At 47.6% G+C, this 18,875-nt stretch overlaps 1 protein-coding gene across 3 annotated transcripts in view; it reads left to right on the plus strand.

Annotated features, from left to right (window-relative positions):
• otud5a (OTU deubiquitinase 5a) overlaps window positions 1–18,875 on the plus strand; it is a 47,386-nt gene that overhangs the window by 15,732 nt on the left and 12,779 nt on the right. For 2 of the 3 annotated variants that reach the window (XM_042003937.1, XM_042003936.1), the window contains exons 3-8: window positions 11,302–11,366; window positions 11,460–11,616; window positions 11,694–11,842; window positions 11,926–12,111; window positions 12,601–12,811; window positions 12,967–13,038. In XM_042003937.1, the coding sequence (XP_041859871.1) occupies window positions 11,302–11,366; window positions 11,460–11,616; window positions 11,694–11,842; window positions 11,926–12,111; window positions 12,601–12,811; window positions 12,967–13,038 (840 nt within the window). Of the gene's footprint in view, window positions 1–11,301; window positions 11,367–11,459; window positions 11,617–11,693; window positions 11,843–11,925; window positions 12,112–12,600; window positions 12,812–12,966; window positions 13,064–18,875 lie in introns of all 3 variants that reach the window. The other variant, XM_042003938.1, reaches the window with a different exon arrangement.

Consider the following 18,875-nt stretch of genomic DNA (forward strand, 5'->3'; position numbering starts at 1 on the left):
ACTGGGATTAAAAGCTGCTACAGACTGGTTTATACTGGGATTAAAAGCTGCTACAGACTGGTTTATACTGGGATTAAAAGCTTTTACAGACCGGTTTATACTGGGATTAAAAGCTGTTACAGACTGGTTTATACTGGGATTAAAAGCTGTCACAGACTGGTTTATACTGGGATTAAAAGCTGCTACAGATTGGTTTATACTGGGATTAAAAGATGCTACAGACTGGTTTATACTGGGATTAAAAGCTGCTGCAGACTGGTTTTTACTGGGATTAAAAGCTGCTACAGACTGGTTTATACTGGGATTAAAAGCTGTTACAGACTGGTTTATACTGGGATTAAAAGCTGCTACAGACTGGTTTATACTGGGATTAAAAGCTGTTACAGATTGGTTTATACTGGGATTAAAAGCTGCTACAGACTGGTTTTAACAGGGATTAAAAGCAACTACAGACTGGTTTATACTGGGATTAAAAGCTTTTACAGTCTGGTTTATACTGGGATTAAAAGCTGTTACAGACTGGTTCATACTGGGATTAAAAGCTGATACAGACCGGTTTATACTGGGATTAAAAGCTGTTACAGACTGGTTTATACTGGGATTAAAAGCTGTTACAGACTGGTTTATACTGGGATTAAAAGCTGTTATAGACTGGTTTATACTGGGATTAAAAGCTGCTACAGACTGGTTTATACTGGGATTAAAAGCTGCTACAGACTGGTTTATACTGGGATTAAAAGATGCTACAGACTGGTTTATACTGGGTTTAAAAGCTGCTACAGACTGGTTTATACTGGGATTAAAAGCTGCTACAGACTGGTTTATACTGGGATTGAAAGCTGTTACAGACTGGTTTATACTGGGATTCGAAGCTGCTACAGACTGGTTTATACTGGGATTAAAAGCTGCTACAGACTGGTTTATACTGGGATTAAAAGCTGCTACAGACTGGTTTATACTGGGATTAAAAGCTGCTACAGACTGGTTTATACTGGGATTAAAAGATGCTACAGACTGGTTTATACTGGGATTAAAAGCTGCTGCAGACTGGTTTATACTGGGATTAAAAGCTGCTACAGACTGGTTTATACTGGGATTAAAAGCTGCTACAGACTGGTTTATACTGGGATTAAAAGCTGCTACAGACTGGTTTATACTGGGATTAAAAGCTGTTACAGACTGGTTTATACTGGGATTAAAAGCTGCTACAGACTGGTTTATACTGGGATTAAAAGCTGCTACAGACTGGTTTATGCTGGGATTAAAAGCTGTTACAGACTGGTTTATACTGGGATTAAAAGCTGTTACAGACTGGTTTATACTGGGATTAAAAGCTGCTACAGACTGGTTTATACTGGGATTAAAAGCTGCTACAGACTGGTTTATACTGGGATTAAAATCTGCTACAGACTGGTTTATACTGGGATTAAAAGCTGCTACAGACTGGTTTATACTGGGATTAAAAGCTGCTACAGACTGGTTTATACTGGGATTAAAAGCTGCTACAGACTGGTTTATACTGGGATTAAAAGCTGCTACAGACTGGTTTATACTGGGATTAAAAGATGCTACAGACTGGTTTATACTGGGATTAAAAGCCGCTACAGACTGGTTTATACCGGGATTAAAAGCTGCTGCAGACTGGTTTATACTGGGATTAAAAGCTGCTACAGACTGGTTTATACTGGGATTAAAAGCAGTTACAGACTGGTTTATACTGGGATTAAAAGCTGTTACAGACTGGTTTATACTGGGATTAAAAGCTGCTACAGACTGGTTTATACTGGGATTAAGAGGTGTTACAGACTGGTTTACACTGGGATTAAAAGCTGCTACACATTGGTTTATACTGGGATTAAAAGCTGTTACAGACTGGTTTATACTGGGATTAAAAGCTGTTACAGACTGGTTTATACTGGGATTCAAGCTGCTACAGACTGGTTTATACTGGGATTAAGAGCTGTTACAGACTGGTTTACACTGGGATTAAAAGCTGCTACACATTGGTTTATACTGGGATTAAAAGCTGGTACAGACTGGTTTACAATGCGATTAAAAGCTGTTACAGACTGGTTTATACTGGGATTGAAAGCTGTTACAGACTGGTTTATACTGGGATTAAAAGCTGCTACAGACTGGTTTATACTGGGATTAAAAGCTGCTACAGACTGGTTTATATTGGGATTAAAAGCTGCTACAGCCTGGGTTATACTGGGATTAAAAGCTGCTACAGACTGGTTTATACTGGGATTAAAAGCTGTTACAGACTGGTTTATACTGGGATTAAAAGCTGCTACAGACTGGTTTATACTGGGATTAAAAGCTGCTACAGACTGGTTTATACTGGGATTAAAAGCTTTTACAGACCGGTTTATACTGGGATTAAAAGCTGTTACAGACTGGTTTATACTGGGATTAAAAGCTGCTGCAGACTGGTTTATACTGGGATTAAAAGCTGCTACAGACTGGTTTATACTGGGATTAAAAGCAGTTACAGACTGGTTTATACTGGAATTAAAAGCTGTTACAGACTGGTTTATACTGGGATTAAAAGCTGCTACAGACTGGTTTATACTGGGATTAAAAGCTGTTACAGACTGGTTTATACTGGGATTAAAAGCTGCTACAGACTGGTTTATACTGGGATTAAAAGCTGCTACAGACTGGTTTATACTGGGATTAAAAGCTTTTACAGACCGGTTTATACTGGGATTAAAAGCTGTTACAGACTGGTTTATACTGGGATTAAAAGCTGCTGCAGACTGGTTTATACTGGGATTAAAAGCTGCTACAGACTGGTTTATACTGGGATTAAAAGCAGTTACAGACTGGTTTATACTGGGATTAAAAGCTGTTACAGACTGGTTTATACTGGGATTAAAAGCTGCTACAGACTGGTTTATACTGGGATTGAAAGCTGTTACAGATTGGTTCATACTGGGATTAAAAGCTGTTACAGACTGGTTTATACTGGGATTAAAAGCTTTTACAGACTGGTTTATACTGGGATTAAAAGCTGTTACAGACTGGTTCATACTGGGATTAAAAGCTGATACAGACCGGTTTATACTGGGATTAAAAGCTGTTACAGACTGGTTTATACTGGGATTAAAAGCTGTTACAGACTGGTTTATACTGGGATTAAAAGCTGTTACAGACTGGTTTATACTGGGATTAAAAGCTGCTACAGACTGGTTTATACTGGGATTAAAAGATGCTACAGACTGGTTTATACTGGGATTAAAAGCTGCTGCAGACTGGTTTTTACTGGGATTAAAAGCTGCTACAGACTGGTTTATACTGGGATTAAAAGCTGTTACAGACTGGTTTATACTGGGATTAAAAGCTGCTACAGACTGGTTTATACTGGGATTAAAAGCTGTTACAGACTGGTTTATACTGGGATTAAAAGCTGCTACAGACTGGTTTATACTGGGATTAAAAGCTGCTACAGACTGGTTTATGCTGGGATTAAAAGCTGTTACAGACTGGTTTATACTGGGATTGAAAGCTGTTACAGACTGGTTTATACTGGGATTAAAAGCTGCTACAGACTGGTTTATACTGGGATTAAAAGCTGCTACAGACTGGTTTATACTGGGATTAAAATCTGCTACAGACTGGTTTATACTGGGATTAAAATCTGCTACAGACTGGTTTATACTGGGATTAAAAGCTGCTACAGACTGGTTTATACTGGGATTAAAAGCTGCTACAGACTGGTTTATACTGGGATTAAAAGCTGCTACAGACTGGTTTATACTGGGATTAAAAGCTGCTACAGACTGGTTTATACTGGGATTAAAAGATGCTACAGACTGGTTTATACTGGGATTAAAAGCTGCTACAGACTGGTTTATACTGGGATTAAAAGCTGCTGCAGACTGGTTTATACTGGGATTAAAAGCTGCTACAGACTGGTTTATACTGGGATTAAAAGCAGTTACAGACTGGTTTATACTGGGATTAAAAGCTGTTACAGACTGGTTTATACTGGGATTAAAAGCTGCTACAGACTGGTTTATACTGGGATTAAGAGCTGTTACAGACTGGTTTACACTGGGATTAAAAGCTGCTACACATTGGTTTATACTGGGATTAAAAGCTGTTACAGACTGGTTTATACTGGGATTAAAAGCTGCTACAGACTGGTTTATACTGGGATTAAAAGCTGCTACAGACTGGTTTATACTGGGATTAAAAGCTGCTACAGACTGGTTTATACTGGGATTAAAAGCTGCTACAGACTGGTTTATACTGGGATTAAAAGCTGATACAGACTGGTTTATACTGGGATTAAAAGCTGATACAGACTGGTTTATACTGGGATTAAAAGCTGCTACAGACTGGTTTATACTGGGATTAAAAGCTGCTACAGACTGGTTTATACTGGGATTAAAAGCTGCTACAGACTGGTTTATACTGGGATTAAAAGCTGATACAGACTGGTTTATACTGGGATTAAAAGCTGATACAGACTGGTTTATACTGGGATTAAAATCTAGATTAAATAGAACCTGTCCCGGCGTTAGCTTGGGGGTGTGGTGTTGGTGTACCTGTGAGTGGTGGGAAGGTATGTGGAAATGTGGGTCAGTGTGAAAACTGAGGGTTTGTGTTTTCGTTGGCGACACACAGAGGTCCATTCAGCCGAGTTCAGGCCGTGTTTCAGGTTTCAGCCTTTGTGTTCCTGCAGTTATATCACCACCCTGACCTGTGTGTGTTACCTGTAAACACACACCTGCCTCCCTGTTGTTATGTAATAAACTGTTTCAGCTCGAACACACAGTGAAGCTCTGTGTTCTGATTTTGTTTTCTGACCCATGGACTCTATTTATTTACTTTAAAAAGTTCTTATTAGAGGAGCTGATGCTGATAATGCAGCAAGGTGTTGGATTAAAGTACAAATTATTCACCCGAGATCCATTAAACTCGGGGTTCTGTCTAAAATGTAAATAAACCAGAATCTCATGAATATATTTTATCTCCAGTAGAAGATAAACAACATCACAGATGATGAAACCGAGACTTTTAAGCATGTGATGGAGAATATGAGCTGATAGTGAATCTGTGATGGATGCAGGATTCTAGCTGCTCTACAGTCCTGGACCTTGGTTGCTGGATTCCTGCTTCCATGATGCTCCAGATGTTGTGTACTGGTGAAAGGTCTGGACTGCAGGCAGGCCAGTTCAGCAGCCGGACTCTTCTCCTGTGAAGCCATGCTGCTGTGATGGATGCAGGATGTGGTTCAGCATCGTCTTGCTGAAATCTGCAAGGTCTTCCCTGAAAGAGACGTTGTCTGGATGGGAGCAGATGTTGCTCTAAAACCTCCATGTACTTTTCAGCATTGATGGAGCTTCACAGATGTGGAAGCTGCCCACGCCATAGGCACTAATGCAGCCCCATCCCATCAGAGATGCAGCTTTTCACCTGTCCACTGATAACAAGCTGGATGCTCCCTCTCCTCTTTAGTCTGCAGGACACGCCGTCCATGCTTTCCACAAACTAGTTCACATCTTCATCCAGGTTTCCACTTTGTCTCAGACCATTTTAAATGAGCTTTGGTCCAGAGAAGATGGAAGAAGCTGGTTCTGGATTCTGTTCACATCTGGCTTCTTCTCTGCATGATGGAGCTTTAACCTGCATTTGTGGGTTTCAGGGTGAACTGTGTTCACAGACAGTGGTTTCTGGAAGTCTTCCTGAGTCCATGCAGTGGTTTCCAGTAGAGAATCATGTCTGCTTTTAATGCAGAACACCACCAGCATCCAGCCTTGTCCCACGCACACAGAGATCCCTCCTGATTCTCTGAATCTTCTGATGATATTCTACACTGTAGATGGTGGATCTTCAAAGTCTGAGGAACATTTTTCTGAAATTGTTCCAGTTTTAGATCCAGTTTGTCTCAGATTGGTGAAGCTCTGTCCATCTTTCCATCTGAGAGACTCTGCCTCTCTGAAATGCTCCTTTTATACCAGTCATGTTACTGACCTGTTGCCAGGTAACCTGATTAGTTGTTAAATGCTCCTCCAGGTGTTTCTGGTTTGTACCAGGTACTTTTCCAGCCTTTTGTTGCTCCTGTTCCAACTTTTTCCAGACGTGTTGCTGCATCAGATTCACTATCAGCTCATATTTTCATCACATGGTGAAACGTCTCCGTTTCATCCTGGAAACCTGATTGGACCAAACTCTTCATCCTGTAACGTATCAAGGTGGATCCGGAGGAGCCGACCCTGGAAGCACTTCTCTCTGTCATTCATGAGCTGTAATTACACGGTTATTAGACCGGAGGCCATGAAGCTGCGTTTCGCCGCTGAGTCAGTGGAAGCTAATGCTGACACGAGCTGATGATGTTTCTCAGAAATCAGTGGGGTGTGTGTGAGGATGATGGTTGACACCCTTCATCACCGCAGCCTCAGACAGCCGTCTGAAGCTTGACGTGTTAGGACTGTTTTCACACCGAGACAGACACTTTCTGTTTCAGGTGGACAAGTGCGTCTTTCAGTTTCTGTGTGGCGGTCCAGCTGCAGGGAAGCGACACCCCAAAACCATCTGAGACGCTTTTCATCACATTTAGGGTCTGATTTCCTAAAACGCAGGAAGTAGTAACCGGATGATGGATCAGATAAGCTGTTTTGAGAGCAAAACTACATCTATACGTGGAGACGTGGTAAGATGGGAGGAAATGTATCAGATCTGAACGATGCCTTCAGGATCCACAGTCCTCTGAGATCTGCTGATACCAAAACTACCTGAAGATGAGTCCCCGTGCACGTTAACATGCTGAGATGTGTCCTGAGTTCCATCGTCCGTCCTGGTGGAGCTTCGCTGGATCCACCATGGATGGGTTTCAGCCCATCAGCTGATCCACATGCACCCGACTGCTTAGCAACAATCGGCTGATCTGAAAATAAAACAGCAATCCTCCATTTGCTTTGACCCAAGTTCATGACCAATCAGAGCATTCCCTGTGGTTTCCTCTGTGTGTGTGTGTTGTTATTAATTCTGTAAAAGCCTGTGGGTGTGTCTTGTTGCGTGAGTGCACTGGAATGTAGCGCACACTGAGCACTTTCCTCTGAGGTGCACGCCATCGTGGGAGTGCCGAGCCAAATGCAACACGTACCGGCAGGAACGCTCCAGCATTTGATGGCAATTCTTCTTCCCGCCACAAATATCTGCCTTAATTTACAGAATGAACTTCAGCTCGTGGTTTCTCTTGTTTGCTCCTTGCTTAACCACGTGTAAACTACGCTGCATCCGACGCAGACGCAGGATCCTGAACACGAGTCGGAACTAGAAATGTCACATCTGCTGAAACGAGTCCCGATCCCATACTTAATCAATGCATTATGAAGATAAAAAGTCCTCTTTAGGTCGTGTCCCAGCACTGAAACGGCTTGTAACTGGTCATTGTGGAGCTTCAGCTCTTCTCATTCTTCATGATCTAACGGCTGCTCTCGATTCGGTGGATCATGATATTTTATTTCTACGTTTGTAGCAGTCTGTCGGAGTTAACGGCTCAGTACTCTAATGGTTCGAGTCCTGTCTAAGAATCAAGTTTTTCTCTACATCCTGGGCCTTTCTCTTCCTCGGAGTCTTCATTTAAAAACGGGGTACCTCCAGGCTCCATCCTAGGCCCTGTTTTATTTTCACTTTACCTCGTCTGGGGTCCTTTTTTTCATTTCTTTGTTATGCAGACGACATCCAGATTTACCTGCTTTTAAAACCTGCTGGAGCTGGACGCACAGAGAAGCTAGAGAAATGCTTGCTGGACGTTAAACCCTGGATGGAGATGAACGGGGGCCACGCGGTGGGAGAACATGACTCCAGTTCCGCGCTCCCTTCACCGGCTGCCTCTCTTTTACAATTTCTGTTAAAATTTTGCTTTTAAATGTTTAAATGTTCTGGCTCCTCCCCATCGGTCTGAGCTTCTGCACCGTGCTTGTAGAGCTCTGAGGGCTGAAGAACGATGGCGGACTCGTGACTCGGCAGCCCCTAAACTCTGGAACGGTCTCCATCTTTCTGGTCTGCCAGAACCCTGAAAGAATTTAAATCTCTTTTAAAAACTCGTCCCCTTGTATTGGCTTTTCCTCCTGAGAGCGCCATCATCAGGCCAGGCTTTCCATCTTTTCCCTTTTGTCTTTTATTGTTTATTTTATTGTTTGATGTTTTATTTTGTGTTATTATTCTATGCCAGGTCGCACAGAAAGTGACTTTTTGTTTTAACCAATCAACGGATGGCAGCATGTCAGGCTCCACCCTTTCGGGTCAGGTCAGTTAGACTGGTACCCCAGCAGAAGGGTCCCAACAAAGTAGAACGGTTCCCTTCCCAGTTTTCACATGATACACTGAAAAATGCTCCCCATCCAGGCCCCATTGGTGGAAACGGGTTTTAAACCCTCCCTGGTCCCACCAGGTCTGACTCATCCCCCCAGACAGGCCGGGTCTGGTCTGAGTCTGGACCCGGGGCCTCATTTCTAAAGCTGGCGTAGGTACAAAAACCGGCGTACGCCAAATATTGTCAGCTTCTGGGATTTATAAAAACCTAAACCTGGCGGGAGAATGTTCCCATCTCCACGCAAACTCTGACCCTGGTGGACGCACAAAATCTAGAAAACAGGAAACGGTGACACCACCGGTCCGGAATAAAATCAAGGAGATGATGAGGTGGAGAGTCTGCTGCCATCTTTTACCAGTTAGTAAAAGAAGATGTGGAAAGAAGCTTCAGTCATTTATTCTGAGGTCCTGCAGAGTGGGACAGACTGGAGGTCTAGAAGTGATGCAACACTTATGAAACACACAAGAGGTGGATTTCCTTTATTTATTTTTATACAATCCTTTTGTAATTGTTGTCCCAATTTCCATCAAGACCGTCTCCATGTCCTCCAGCTCCTTGTCCACCTGGTTAATAGCGGGGATGGTTCCCTCAGCACCTGCAGGACTTCCTCCGAGGACACGGCTGCTGCGGTGGTGGGTGGAGTCTCTGGCCTCACCCTCTCCAATCACAGCTGGAGCCCCACTCACCCAGCTGGAAAACCCAGGAACTAGAAAGAAATATTATTTAACACTAAATAAACTGCTACCAGTCTCAGATGTATCTGTACATGTCTATTTTAGACATTAAAACCAAAGATGACATTACCGGCATCATGACTGTCATCTAGCAGCTTTTCTCCAGAACCATCTACTGTGGGCTGCAGCGTCTCGCCGAAGACTCCAACTGGAAGGTTTTACTGTTCACCTCAGTGGGAATCGAACTTCGGTCTCCTGCATGGCAGACAGATGTTCTACCGACTGAGATATCCATCCGTACGTTCCGACTCCTCTGGCGTTTCTTCCTTCTTCCTGTGATGACAGCGTCTCCACCTGCTGCCACTATTCTGTCTTTCTGACACCAGTAACGTCCACGCCGTGTCCACCAGTTACACATTTTTACCTTTTCCAACGTGGTCCATCAGGATCTCTGTCTCACACCCTGAAAAATTCCTCTTCTTCCCTCTTTTTCCCTCCCGAGCAACCATGGAAATAATGTGATGAACATGTATTACAGGCGTCCACCTGACCTTTTATAGCCACCATGTGGGCGGGGCAAGGCGGGTCCGGTTTGAGTCCGGACCAGGTCTGAGTCTGGACCAGGATGGTTTTAGGTGGATTCCCTGTGTGTTTCTGACACACACACCTGCTGCTGCTCAGCCATGTGTGTTAGTTTTGTTATGAGTGTGTGTGTGTGTGTGTGTGGGTGTGTGGTAACCACTGGTGAGAACAGGAAGCTGTCGGGGGTTCTGAGAATCACCGCGGTTACGGGTCATGTGACTTGCTGGAACTGCAGCTGAAGTGAGGCTGATTTACAAACCGCCACCACCAGGGAGGAAGTTTGCTCTGAATTTAAATTTAAAGGCCGGACCGGAAGCTTCTAGACCTGAAGGTCTGACCTGGGCCTGGTGGAAACCTCGGACAGCAGCCCTCGGTGGGCAGGTTCCAGATCAGAGTCCAGATTCCAGCAGTGTTACAGTCTGCTGGTTCTGAACTGGTCTAAAGGTCCGGCCCAACATTTACAATCTGCATAATAAAGAAAAGTTTGTTTGTTTGTTTGTTTGGCTGCTTTAAGTTCTTATTAATGTTGAGCTTTAAATTTACCGAAGTTTTACTTCTGTCACAGCTGGTAGATTGTTTCTATTATTTTTAGTTGACTTATTTTAGTTTTTAATTTATTAATTGTTTTTATTTTTAATTCAATTGATCTTAATTTAAAAGTTTTATCAAATTCGATTTAGTTTTTTATTTTTATTTATTTTATTTGTATTTTATTATCAATTTATTTTTCAATTTAATTTTTTTTATTGAATTTTAGTTTAATGTCCTTTTTATATTTTATTCTTTTTTTTTTATTTAATTGTATCTATTTATATTTTATTCCTTTTGATATTTGTGTAGTTTTATTGTTATTCTTATTTTCAGTATTTAGACTTTTTTTTTCTCCTCCATCATCTCATCAGTGTTTCTTTGTAAATATTCAAATCATTGAGAATTTTGTTGGTGGAGATGAAGTCTGATCAACCAGTGTTTTGTTTAATGTTTAATCCTGAATGAAAAACTTCGTTTTATGGACAGTAACTGGACACTGAAGGTGTAATTTCATCAGATTTTTCCAGTTTTAAATATTAAGTGTAAACCATTGTTGTTTCTGTTGTTAATAAAAGGTTAATAGCTGGTTGATAGCTGGTTGATAGCTGGTTGGTAGCTGGTTGATAGCTGGTTGGTAACTTGGTAACTGGTTGGTAGCTGGTTGATAGCTGGTTGGTAGCTGGTTGATAGCTGGTTGGTAACTGGTTGGTAGCTGGTTGGTAGCTGGTTGGTAACTGGTTGGTAGCTGGTTGATAGCTGGTTGGTAGCTGGTTGGTAACTGGTTGGTAGCTGGTTGGTAGCTGGTTGATAGCTGGTTGGTAGCTGGTTGGTAACTGGTTGATAGCTGGTTGGTAGCTGGTTGGTAGCTGGTTGGTAGCTGGTTGATAGCTGGTTGGTAGCTGGTTGGTAACTGGTTGATAGCTGGTTGGTAGCTGGTTGGTAGCTGGTTGGTAGCTGGTTGATAGCTGGTTGGTAGCTGGTTGGTAACTGGTTGATAGCTGGTTGGTAGCTGGTTGGTAACTGGTTGATAGCTGGTTGGTAGCTGGTTGGTAACTGGTTGGTAGCTGGTTGGTAGCTGGTTGATAGCTGGTTGGTAGCTGGTTGGTAGCTGGTTGATAATTGACTAATGATTGTAAATAAAAGTGTGAAGTAAACTCACCTGACTGGATTTGTGTGTCTCAGCTGATCAGGTGTACGGAGATCAGGACATGCATGAAGTGGTGCGGAAACACTGTATGGATTACCTGGTGAGTTTCTTTACATTGATCACATGACTCTCGTCTAAGCCAATCAGCTGTGAGCTCACTATGTTTGTTAATTAAGTTTGTTTGGGTCTCCAGATGAAGAATGCCGATTATTTCTCCAACTACGTGACAGAAGACTTCACCACATACATTAACAGGAAGAGGAAAAACAATTGCCACGGCAACCACATTGAGATGCAGGCCATGGCCGAGATGTACAACAGACCTGTGGAGGTGTACCAGTACAGCACAGGTGAGTCAGTGTGTCCATCTGATCCGCAGTCAGCCAGTCACATTCCTTCAGCCTGACCCCGCCCCCTCTTCCTGCAGAGCCAATCAATACGTTCCACGGCATCCACCAGAACAACGACGAGCCAATCAGAGTGAGCTACCATCGCAACATCCACTATAACTCTGTAGTGAATCCTAACAAGGCCACAATCGGGGTCGGATTGGGTCTTCCCGCCTTCAAACCCGGGGTACGAGAACCAGAACCAGAACAAACACATTTACGGCTGTGTGTGTGTTATCTCAGCATGTGTGTGTGTTATCTTTCTCCCAGTACGCAGACCAGTCTCTGATGAAGTCGGCCATCAAGACGTCTGAGGAGTCGTGGATCGAGCAGCAGATGTTGGAGGATAAGAAGAGGGCGACGGACTGGGAGGCCACGAATGAGGCCATTGAGGAGCAGGTGGCCCGGGAGTCCTACCTGCAGTGGCTGCAGGACCAGGAGAAACAGGCCCGGCAGGTACGGAACCTGGGGAAGGACCCAGGGTGGTTCGGCCCTTCAGATCTGAACACAAACAGTTTCTGAACCAGTGCTGCAACCGTTTTTTATTTTCCTCTCTAAGAACACCAGAATGGTAAAGCCACAACATTTTGCTGAGCCCTCTAAAGGGCTTAGTTCATCACCTTTTTACACTTTTTGGGTTTGCAGGTTTGATTTAAACGGAATGCAATGATCTCCAAACTTTATCAGTTTCAAAATCACCTCAAATTTTCCATGAAGTGGTAAAATGTCTCAGTTCCATCATCAGACATGTTGTTTATGTTCTACTAGGGATCAAATATGCTTCCATGAGATTCTGCTTTTATCTATATTTTAATCAGACCTGAGTTTCACGTTGGGTTGTATTTAATTTCTCTTCTCTTAGTGATGAAGCAGGTCTATCGTTGTGGTCGTGTTCAGGTCAGCCGAGGAAACCACAAATAAACAACATCTTGTTCTCTCTTTCAGCCTCGTAAAGCCAGCGCTACTTGCAGCTCGGCCACTGCAGCAGCCTCCAGCGGGCTGGACGACTGGAGCGCCCGGTCACCGCGGCATCGTGACTCCGACCCCTCTCATTCACACTCCGACCTCACAAATGCTCCGTCGACCCACAACAAGCCCCCCTCCCCCGCAGGAGCTGCCCTTATCCTGAGCAAACCGCCCTCACCCTGCGCTCCAGGTAACACCCACACACCTGAGCCACCCCAGGTTGCGTCTACATTCCTGACCCACCCCCCACCCCCCCATCCTGCACCCCAGGTTACACCTACATTCTTGATCCACCCCGCCCTGAAATGTACTGCTGGACCTCATGGGGACTCTCTGTGGTTTCAGGTCCCAGTAATCAGAGTCGTCATCACTTGGAGTACAGAGCCATCATGCAGGAGATGTCGCCCACTGCTTTTGGTAAGAGACATGCATTTGTGTTTATGTATTTTTTTTTCTAACCAAAAATACAAACAATCAAAGTGAACATTTAGTCAAAGTCAGCTTTATTGTCAATCCGCCAGCATGAATTGAAATTACAGTTCTTTCAAACCTTGGTGTAATAAAAATGCAAACATATGAGCCAGTAAGCAAAACAAACAGCTACTATCAGTAAGTAAATGAAAGACGATAACAAATAGATGAATGATGGTGTGGTTAATGTGTGTGGTCATAGAGCAGCAGCAGACGGAGCTTCTGGTCTGGTTAAACTGGTTAACATGTTAAACATGTTTTAATCTACTTGGTTTTGTAATGTTTCTACTAAAGTGTGATAAAAAAAAAACGCGCTCTTCTGAGCTCGGCTGCTCATTCGCCACCGTCTTGTGCGCAATGAATTCTGGGAGAACCAGCAGCCTTCGCTTGAGGCCAAACGAAGGGCGGATTGTAGGGTGGATTCAGAGAGTTCTTGGCACCATGACGACGTGACTTCGCACTTCGAAGTGTGCAGAACCTGAACTGGGACACAGCTGTTCTCCAGGATGACGGCGGTGGTTTTCAGGCACGTGGGGACGACAGCCTGGCTCAGCGAGATGTTGAAGATGTCCATGAAGACATGTGTGAGCTCCCTGGTCTCTCAGCACACGACCAGGTATGTTATCAGGACCAGAAGCTTTGTGAGCATCGATCCTGCTGAGTGTCCTCCTCACACTGTCCGGGGTCAACACCTGTTCGCCAGGAGGGGGCGGAGTCTTCAGTGCTGTACAAATGGGTGATCAGAGCCAGAACTGGTTGCGCCTTTGGTGATACTTGTCGATTTTAAGAGTCTGACAGAGCTGCTGTGAACCATCTTACTGGTGAGGTTTCCAAACCAGCCAACAACACAGACCCAATAAAAGATTGGTAAAAAAAAATCTGCGTCTTATCTACGTTGAGTGTTTAGTCTGCGTAAAAAATAAAGTCTTTGTCAGCCTTTTATGTAGATTGCAGACGTGTTGAGGTCTAAATTCAGGTTTTTGTCAATCCCTGTTTCCAGGTATTCATAGCGCTCTACGTTTCTACGTATGAGCTCTGAAGGGAGCGGTTCTCCTAACGTCGATGGCCATGTCTTTTGTTTTTTGGATATTTAGCTTAAGAAAATGGTTGTCGCACCACTCTACAAGGTCTTCCAACACTGGTCCATAATGGACCTCTCCTTCCTGAAGCAGGCTGAACTGTATTTGCGCCTACAGTCATTTGTATAGAGAACATACAATCAGGACACACTCCTGTGGTGACCCTGTTACTGGGAGAATACATCATCAGCCCTGACAGCCGACAAGTTAAAAATCACGCGTTTCACCAGTCCAGCGCCAAGATTAAGATCCAACAGCAGTTTGTTAACTAAAGCGTGTGGCTGGGTCAAAATATACGCCGAGGAGAAATCTAAGAATCAAAGTCTGCTGTGAGTTTTTGTACCTTCAAGATGTTTCTACAGGTAACAGAGCTGGTAGCATCATCTGCCTCTGCTGACATATGCAGACTGCACTGGGTCTAGCTGGTCCGGTACCTTCACCACAATTCGTTTGACCAATCGCTCTAAGGTCTTATTGAAGTCAGGGCTACAGGCCTCAGCTCATTCAGCTCCCTTGGTGACTTAACCTTAGCCACGGGTACTGTAGTAGACTCTGTCCATGGCTTTGGGATCGGTGCTGAAAAAGCGACGGGTATCTGCACAGACTCAGAGGTTTAGCAGGGATCCTGTCTGGCTCTTTCTGGCATTACGTTAAAGGAACAGGGATCTACCAGCAGGTTGGCAGGGATCTTTAGTAAAATCATGTTCAATGTAAGAAGTTGTCATTCAAAGCAATTGTCCTGAGTTTGAGTGGAACCAGGATTCTGCTCATCTTGGCCTGTCAGGCCTTTGTGGCAGCCCACTCTGCCTTCAGTTCATCGCTGTGAAACTTCTCCTCTATTTTACTTTTGTACTGTAGTTTCGCCATTTTAGTTTCATATCTGACTCTGTTTTTAGCGTCTATCCCGTCCTTGCTTTGTGCATCCTTCACGGCTTTGTTTAACCAGGGTTTGTTATTTGGAAACACCTTGACCTGTTTAGTGGGGATGGCTCTTATTTCAAATAAGAAATATTAGATGAAATCACATCAGTGTTTGAAAACGTCCCATTTGGTGCACTTCAGGGCTTCCCTTACTTCCTTAACAGCATCCCCAGGCAGCTTTTCACCGTTGAGAAGCTATTTTCCCTCTTTTAAGATGTAACCTGCAGGTTGGGATAAGCAGTGTGATCTTCTGATCAGAGGAGCCGGGAAGGGGTAGAGCTTTAGACTTAAAGGCATCTTTCACTGTGCCGCAGCACAAGTCAATAGTTCTATTAAGTCCGGTGGTGCAGGTACTGATAGTCATGAAAGCTCATCGGTCTCAGATTACAGTGATTAAAATCACCAAGGACAAAGCAAGGAGCATCCGGAGAGAGAGACAGGAGCTCTGTGTTACTTCTTGTATGGTTTTACAGCAGTTTTTGTGTTGGCTTTGGGATGTATGCATACAACATAATACAGCACAAAGACAGACATCAGCTCATCAGGCTCTCTGCCAGTGACATGTTTGCACCACCGCTGATCGGCGTAGAGGCAGACCCCGCGCCCTTCGGATTTCCCTGTGACGGCAGCGTCGCTGTCGAGCCTCACCGGCTCTCCTAAACCGGTGAGTTATGTCGGTGTCCAGATCTTCAGGAGTGAGACATGTTTCTGAGACAGCCACATAATGCTTCTCTGAACGTCGAAATCCCGGTAAAGGAGCGGGCCTCTGGAGCAGAGCGAGGTCTGGGCCGGGGGTCGGTGATGGAGCGGGCCTCCGGAGCAGAGGTCTGGGCCGTGGGGCGGTGATGGAGCGGGCCTCCGGAGCAGAGCGAGGTCTGGGCCGGGGGGTCGGTGATGAAGCGGGCCTCCGGAGCAGAGGTCCGGGCCGTGGGTCGTGATGGAGCGGGCCTCCGGAGCAGAGCGAGGTCTGGGCCGGGGGGTTGGTGATGAAGCGGGCCTCCGGAGCAGAGGTCTGGGCCGTGGGGCGGTGATGGAGCGGGCCTCCGGAGCAGAGCGAGGTCTGGGCCGGGGGGTCGGTGATGGAGCGGGCCTCCGGAGCAGAGGTCTGGGCCGTGGGGCGGTGATGGAGCGGGCCTCCGGAGCAGAGCGAGGTCTGGGCCGGGGGGTCGGTGATGAAGCGGGCCTCCGGAGCAGAGGTCCGGGCCGTGGGTCGTGATGGAGCGGGCCTCCGGAGCAGAGCGAGGTCTGGGCCGGGGGGTTGGTGATGAAGCGGGCCTCCGGAGCAGAGGTCTGGGCCGTGGGGCGGTGATGGAGCGGGCCTCCGGAGCAGAGCGAGGTCTGGGCCGGGGGGTCGGTGATGAAGCGGGCCTCCGGAGCAGAGGTCCGGGCCGTGGGTCGTGATGGAGCGGGCCTCCGGAGCAGAGCGAGGTCTGGGCCGGGGGGTTGGTGATGAAGCGGGCCTCCGGAGCAGAGGTCCGGGCCGTGGGTCGGTGATGGAGCGGGCCTCCGGAGCAGAGCGAGGTCTGGGCCGAGGGTCGGTGATGGAGCGGGCCTCTGGAGCAGAGGTCCGGGCCGTGGGTCGGTGATGGAGCGGGCCTCTGGAGCAGAGCGAGGTCTGGGCCGAGGGTCGGTGATGGAGCGGGCCTCCGGAGCAGAGGTCCGGGCCGTGGGTCGTGATGGAGCGGGCCTCCGGAGCAGAGCGAGGTCTGGGCCGGGGGGTTGGTGATGAAGCGGGCCTCCGGAGCAGAGGTCTGGGCCGTGGGGCGGTGATGGAGCGGGCCTCCGGAGCAGAGCGAGGTCTGGGCCGGGGGTCGGTGATGAAGCGGGCCTCCGGAGCAGAGGTCCGGGCCGGGGGGTCAGTGATGGAGCGGGCCTCCGGAGCAGAGGTCTGGGCCGTGGGTCGTGATGGAGCGGGCCTCCGGAGCAGAGCGAGGTCTGGGCCGTGGGTCGGTGATGGAGCGGGCCTCTGGAGCAGAGCGAGGTCTGGGCCGGGGGTCGGTGATGGAGCGGGCCTCCGGAGCAGAGGTCCGGGCCGTGGGTCGTGATGGAGCGGGCCTCCGGAGCAGAGCGAGGTCTGGGCCGGGGGTCGGTGATGAAGCGGGCCTCCGGAGCAGAGGTCCGGGCCGTGGGTCGGTGATGGAGCGGGCCTCTGGAGCAGAGCGAGGTCCGGGCCGTGGGTCGGTGATGGAGCGGGCCTCCGGAGCAGAGCGAGGTCTGGGCCGGGGGTCGGTGATGAAGCGGGCCTCCGGAGCAGACCGAGGTCCGGGCCGGGGGTCGGTGATTGAGCAGGCCTCCGGAGCAGAGGTCCGGGCCGTGGGTCGGTGATGGAGCGGGCCTCCGGAGCAGAGCGAGGTCTGGGCCGGGGGTCGGTGATGAAGCGGGCCTCCGGAGCAGAGGTCCGGGCCGTGGGTCGTGATGGAGCGGGCCTCCGGAGCAGAGCGAGGTCTGGGCCGGGGGGTTGGTGATGAAGCGGGCCTCCGGAGCAGAGGTCTGGGCCGTGGGGCGGTGATGGAGCGGGCCTCCGGAGCAGAGCGAGGTCTGGGCCGGGGGGTCGGTGATGAAGCGGGCCTCCGGAGCAGAGGTCCGGGCCGTGGGTCGTGATGGAGCGGGCCTCCGGAGCAGAGCGAGGTCTGGGCCGGGGGGTTGGTGATGAAGCGGGCCTCCGGAGCAGAGGTCCGGGCCGTGGGTCGTGATGGAGCGGGCCTCCGGAGCAGAGCGAGGTCTGGGCCGGGGGTCGGTGATGAAGCGGGCCTCCGGAGCAGAGGTCCGGGCCGTGGGTCGGTGATGGAGCGGGCCTCTGGAGCAGAGCGAGGTCTGGGCCGAGGGTCGGTGATGGAGCGGGCCTCTGGAGCAGAGGTCCGGGCCGTGGGTCGGTGATGGAGCGGGCCTCCGGAGCAGAGCGAGGTCTGGGCCGGGGGTCGGTGATGAAGCGGGCCTCCGGAGCAGAGGTCCGGGCCGGGGGGTCGGTGATGGAGCGGGCCTCCGGAGCAGAGGTCTGGGCCGTGGGTCGTGATGGAGCGGGCCTCCGGAGCAGAGCGAGGTCTGGGCTGTGGGTCGGTGATGGAGCGGGCCTCTGGAGCAGAGCGAGGTCTGGGCCGGGGGTCGGTGATGGAGCGGGCCTCCGGAGCAGAGGTCCGGGCCGTGGGTCGTGATGGAGCGGGCCTCTGGAGCAGACTGCGGTCTTGTCGCTCTTCTACATGTGCGGAGTTTAACTTGTAATAAGTGGTCGTGTCCACATTAAGCAGAAGCTCAGGACTATGTGCTTTTGAAGATGGGCAGACGTCATGATGGATGTCAGTGATTCAAAGACGTACAAAAACACTGCGACTCACATGAGGAAGAACAGAAAATCGTTTTGTTCAGAGAGCGAAGCCGCAACGTCTGCCATGCTGCTACTTACAAACCTTTACCACACAGAACCAAAGTTTACAAAGTTCAAAATATTACAGGATGAAGTGAAATACTAAATCTGGTTAAATCGGGCTTCAGTGCTGTTGGTGTTAAAACATATTTTACGATTGGTGTACATTCTGCATATTATTCCATTTCTGTCATTATACTACTAACACTGGTCCCAAAGCTTCAGATCAACCCCCACAAAAGTTACATCAAAACATCCGTCTCAAGTGGGAGAAGTTTGCTTTGACTCTTGCTGAACAAACGTTTTCCAGTTTTTACGAAAATCACAAAAAAACTGCGATTTTTGGTCCCAGTGAAACGAAGAGGGTTTTCACTGAGCCCTGAGCATATTTTCACATAGAAGCTTGACTCAAATTTTAAACG

The sequence above is a fragment of the Melanotaenia boesemani genome, chromosome 13 (genome assembly GCF_017639745.1).
Source record: "Melanotaenia boesemani isolate fMelBoe1 chromosome 13, fMelBoe1.pri, whole genome shotgun sequence".
NCBI lineage: Eukaryota > Metazoa > Chordata > Actinopteri > Atheriniformes > Melanotaeniidae > Melanotaenia > Melanotaenia boesemani.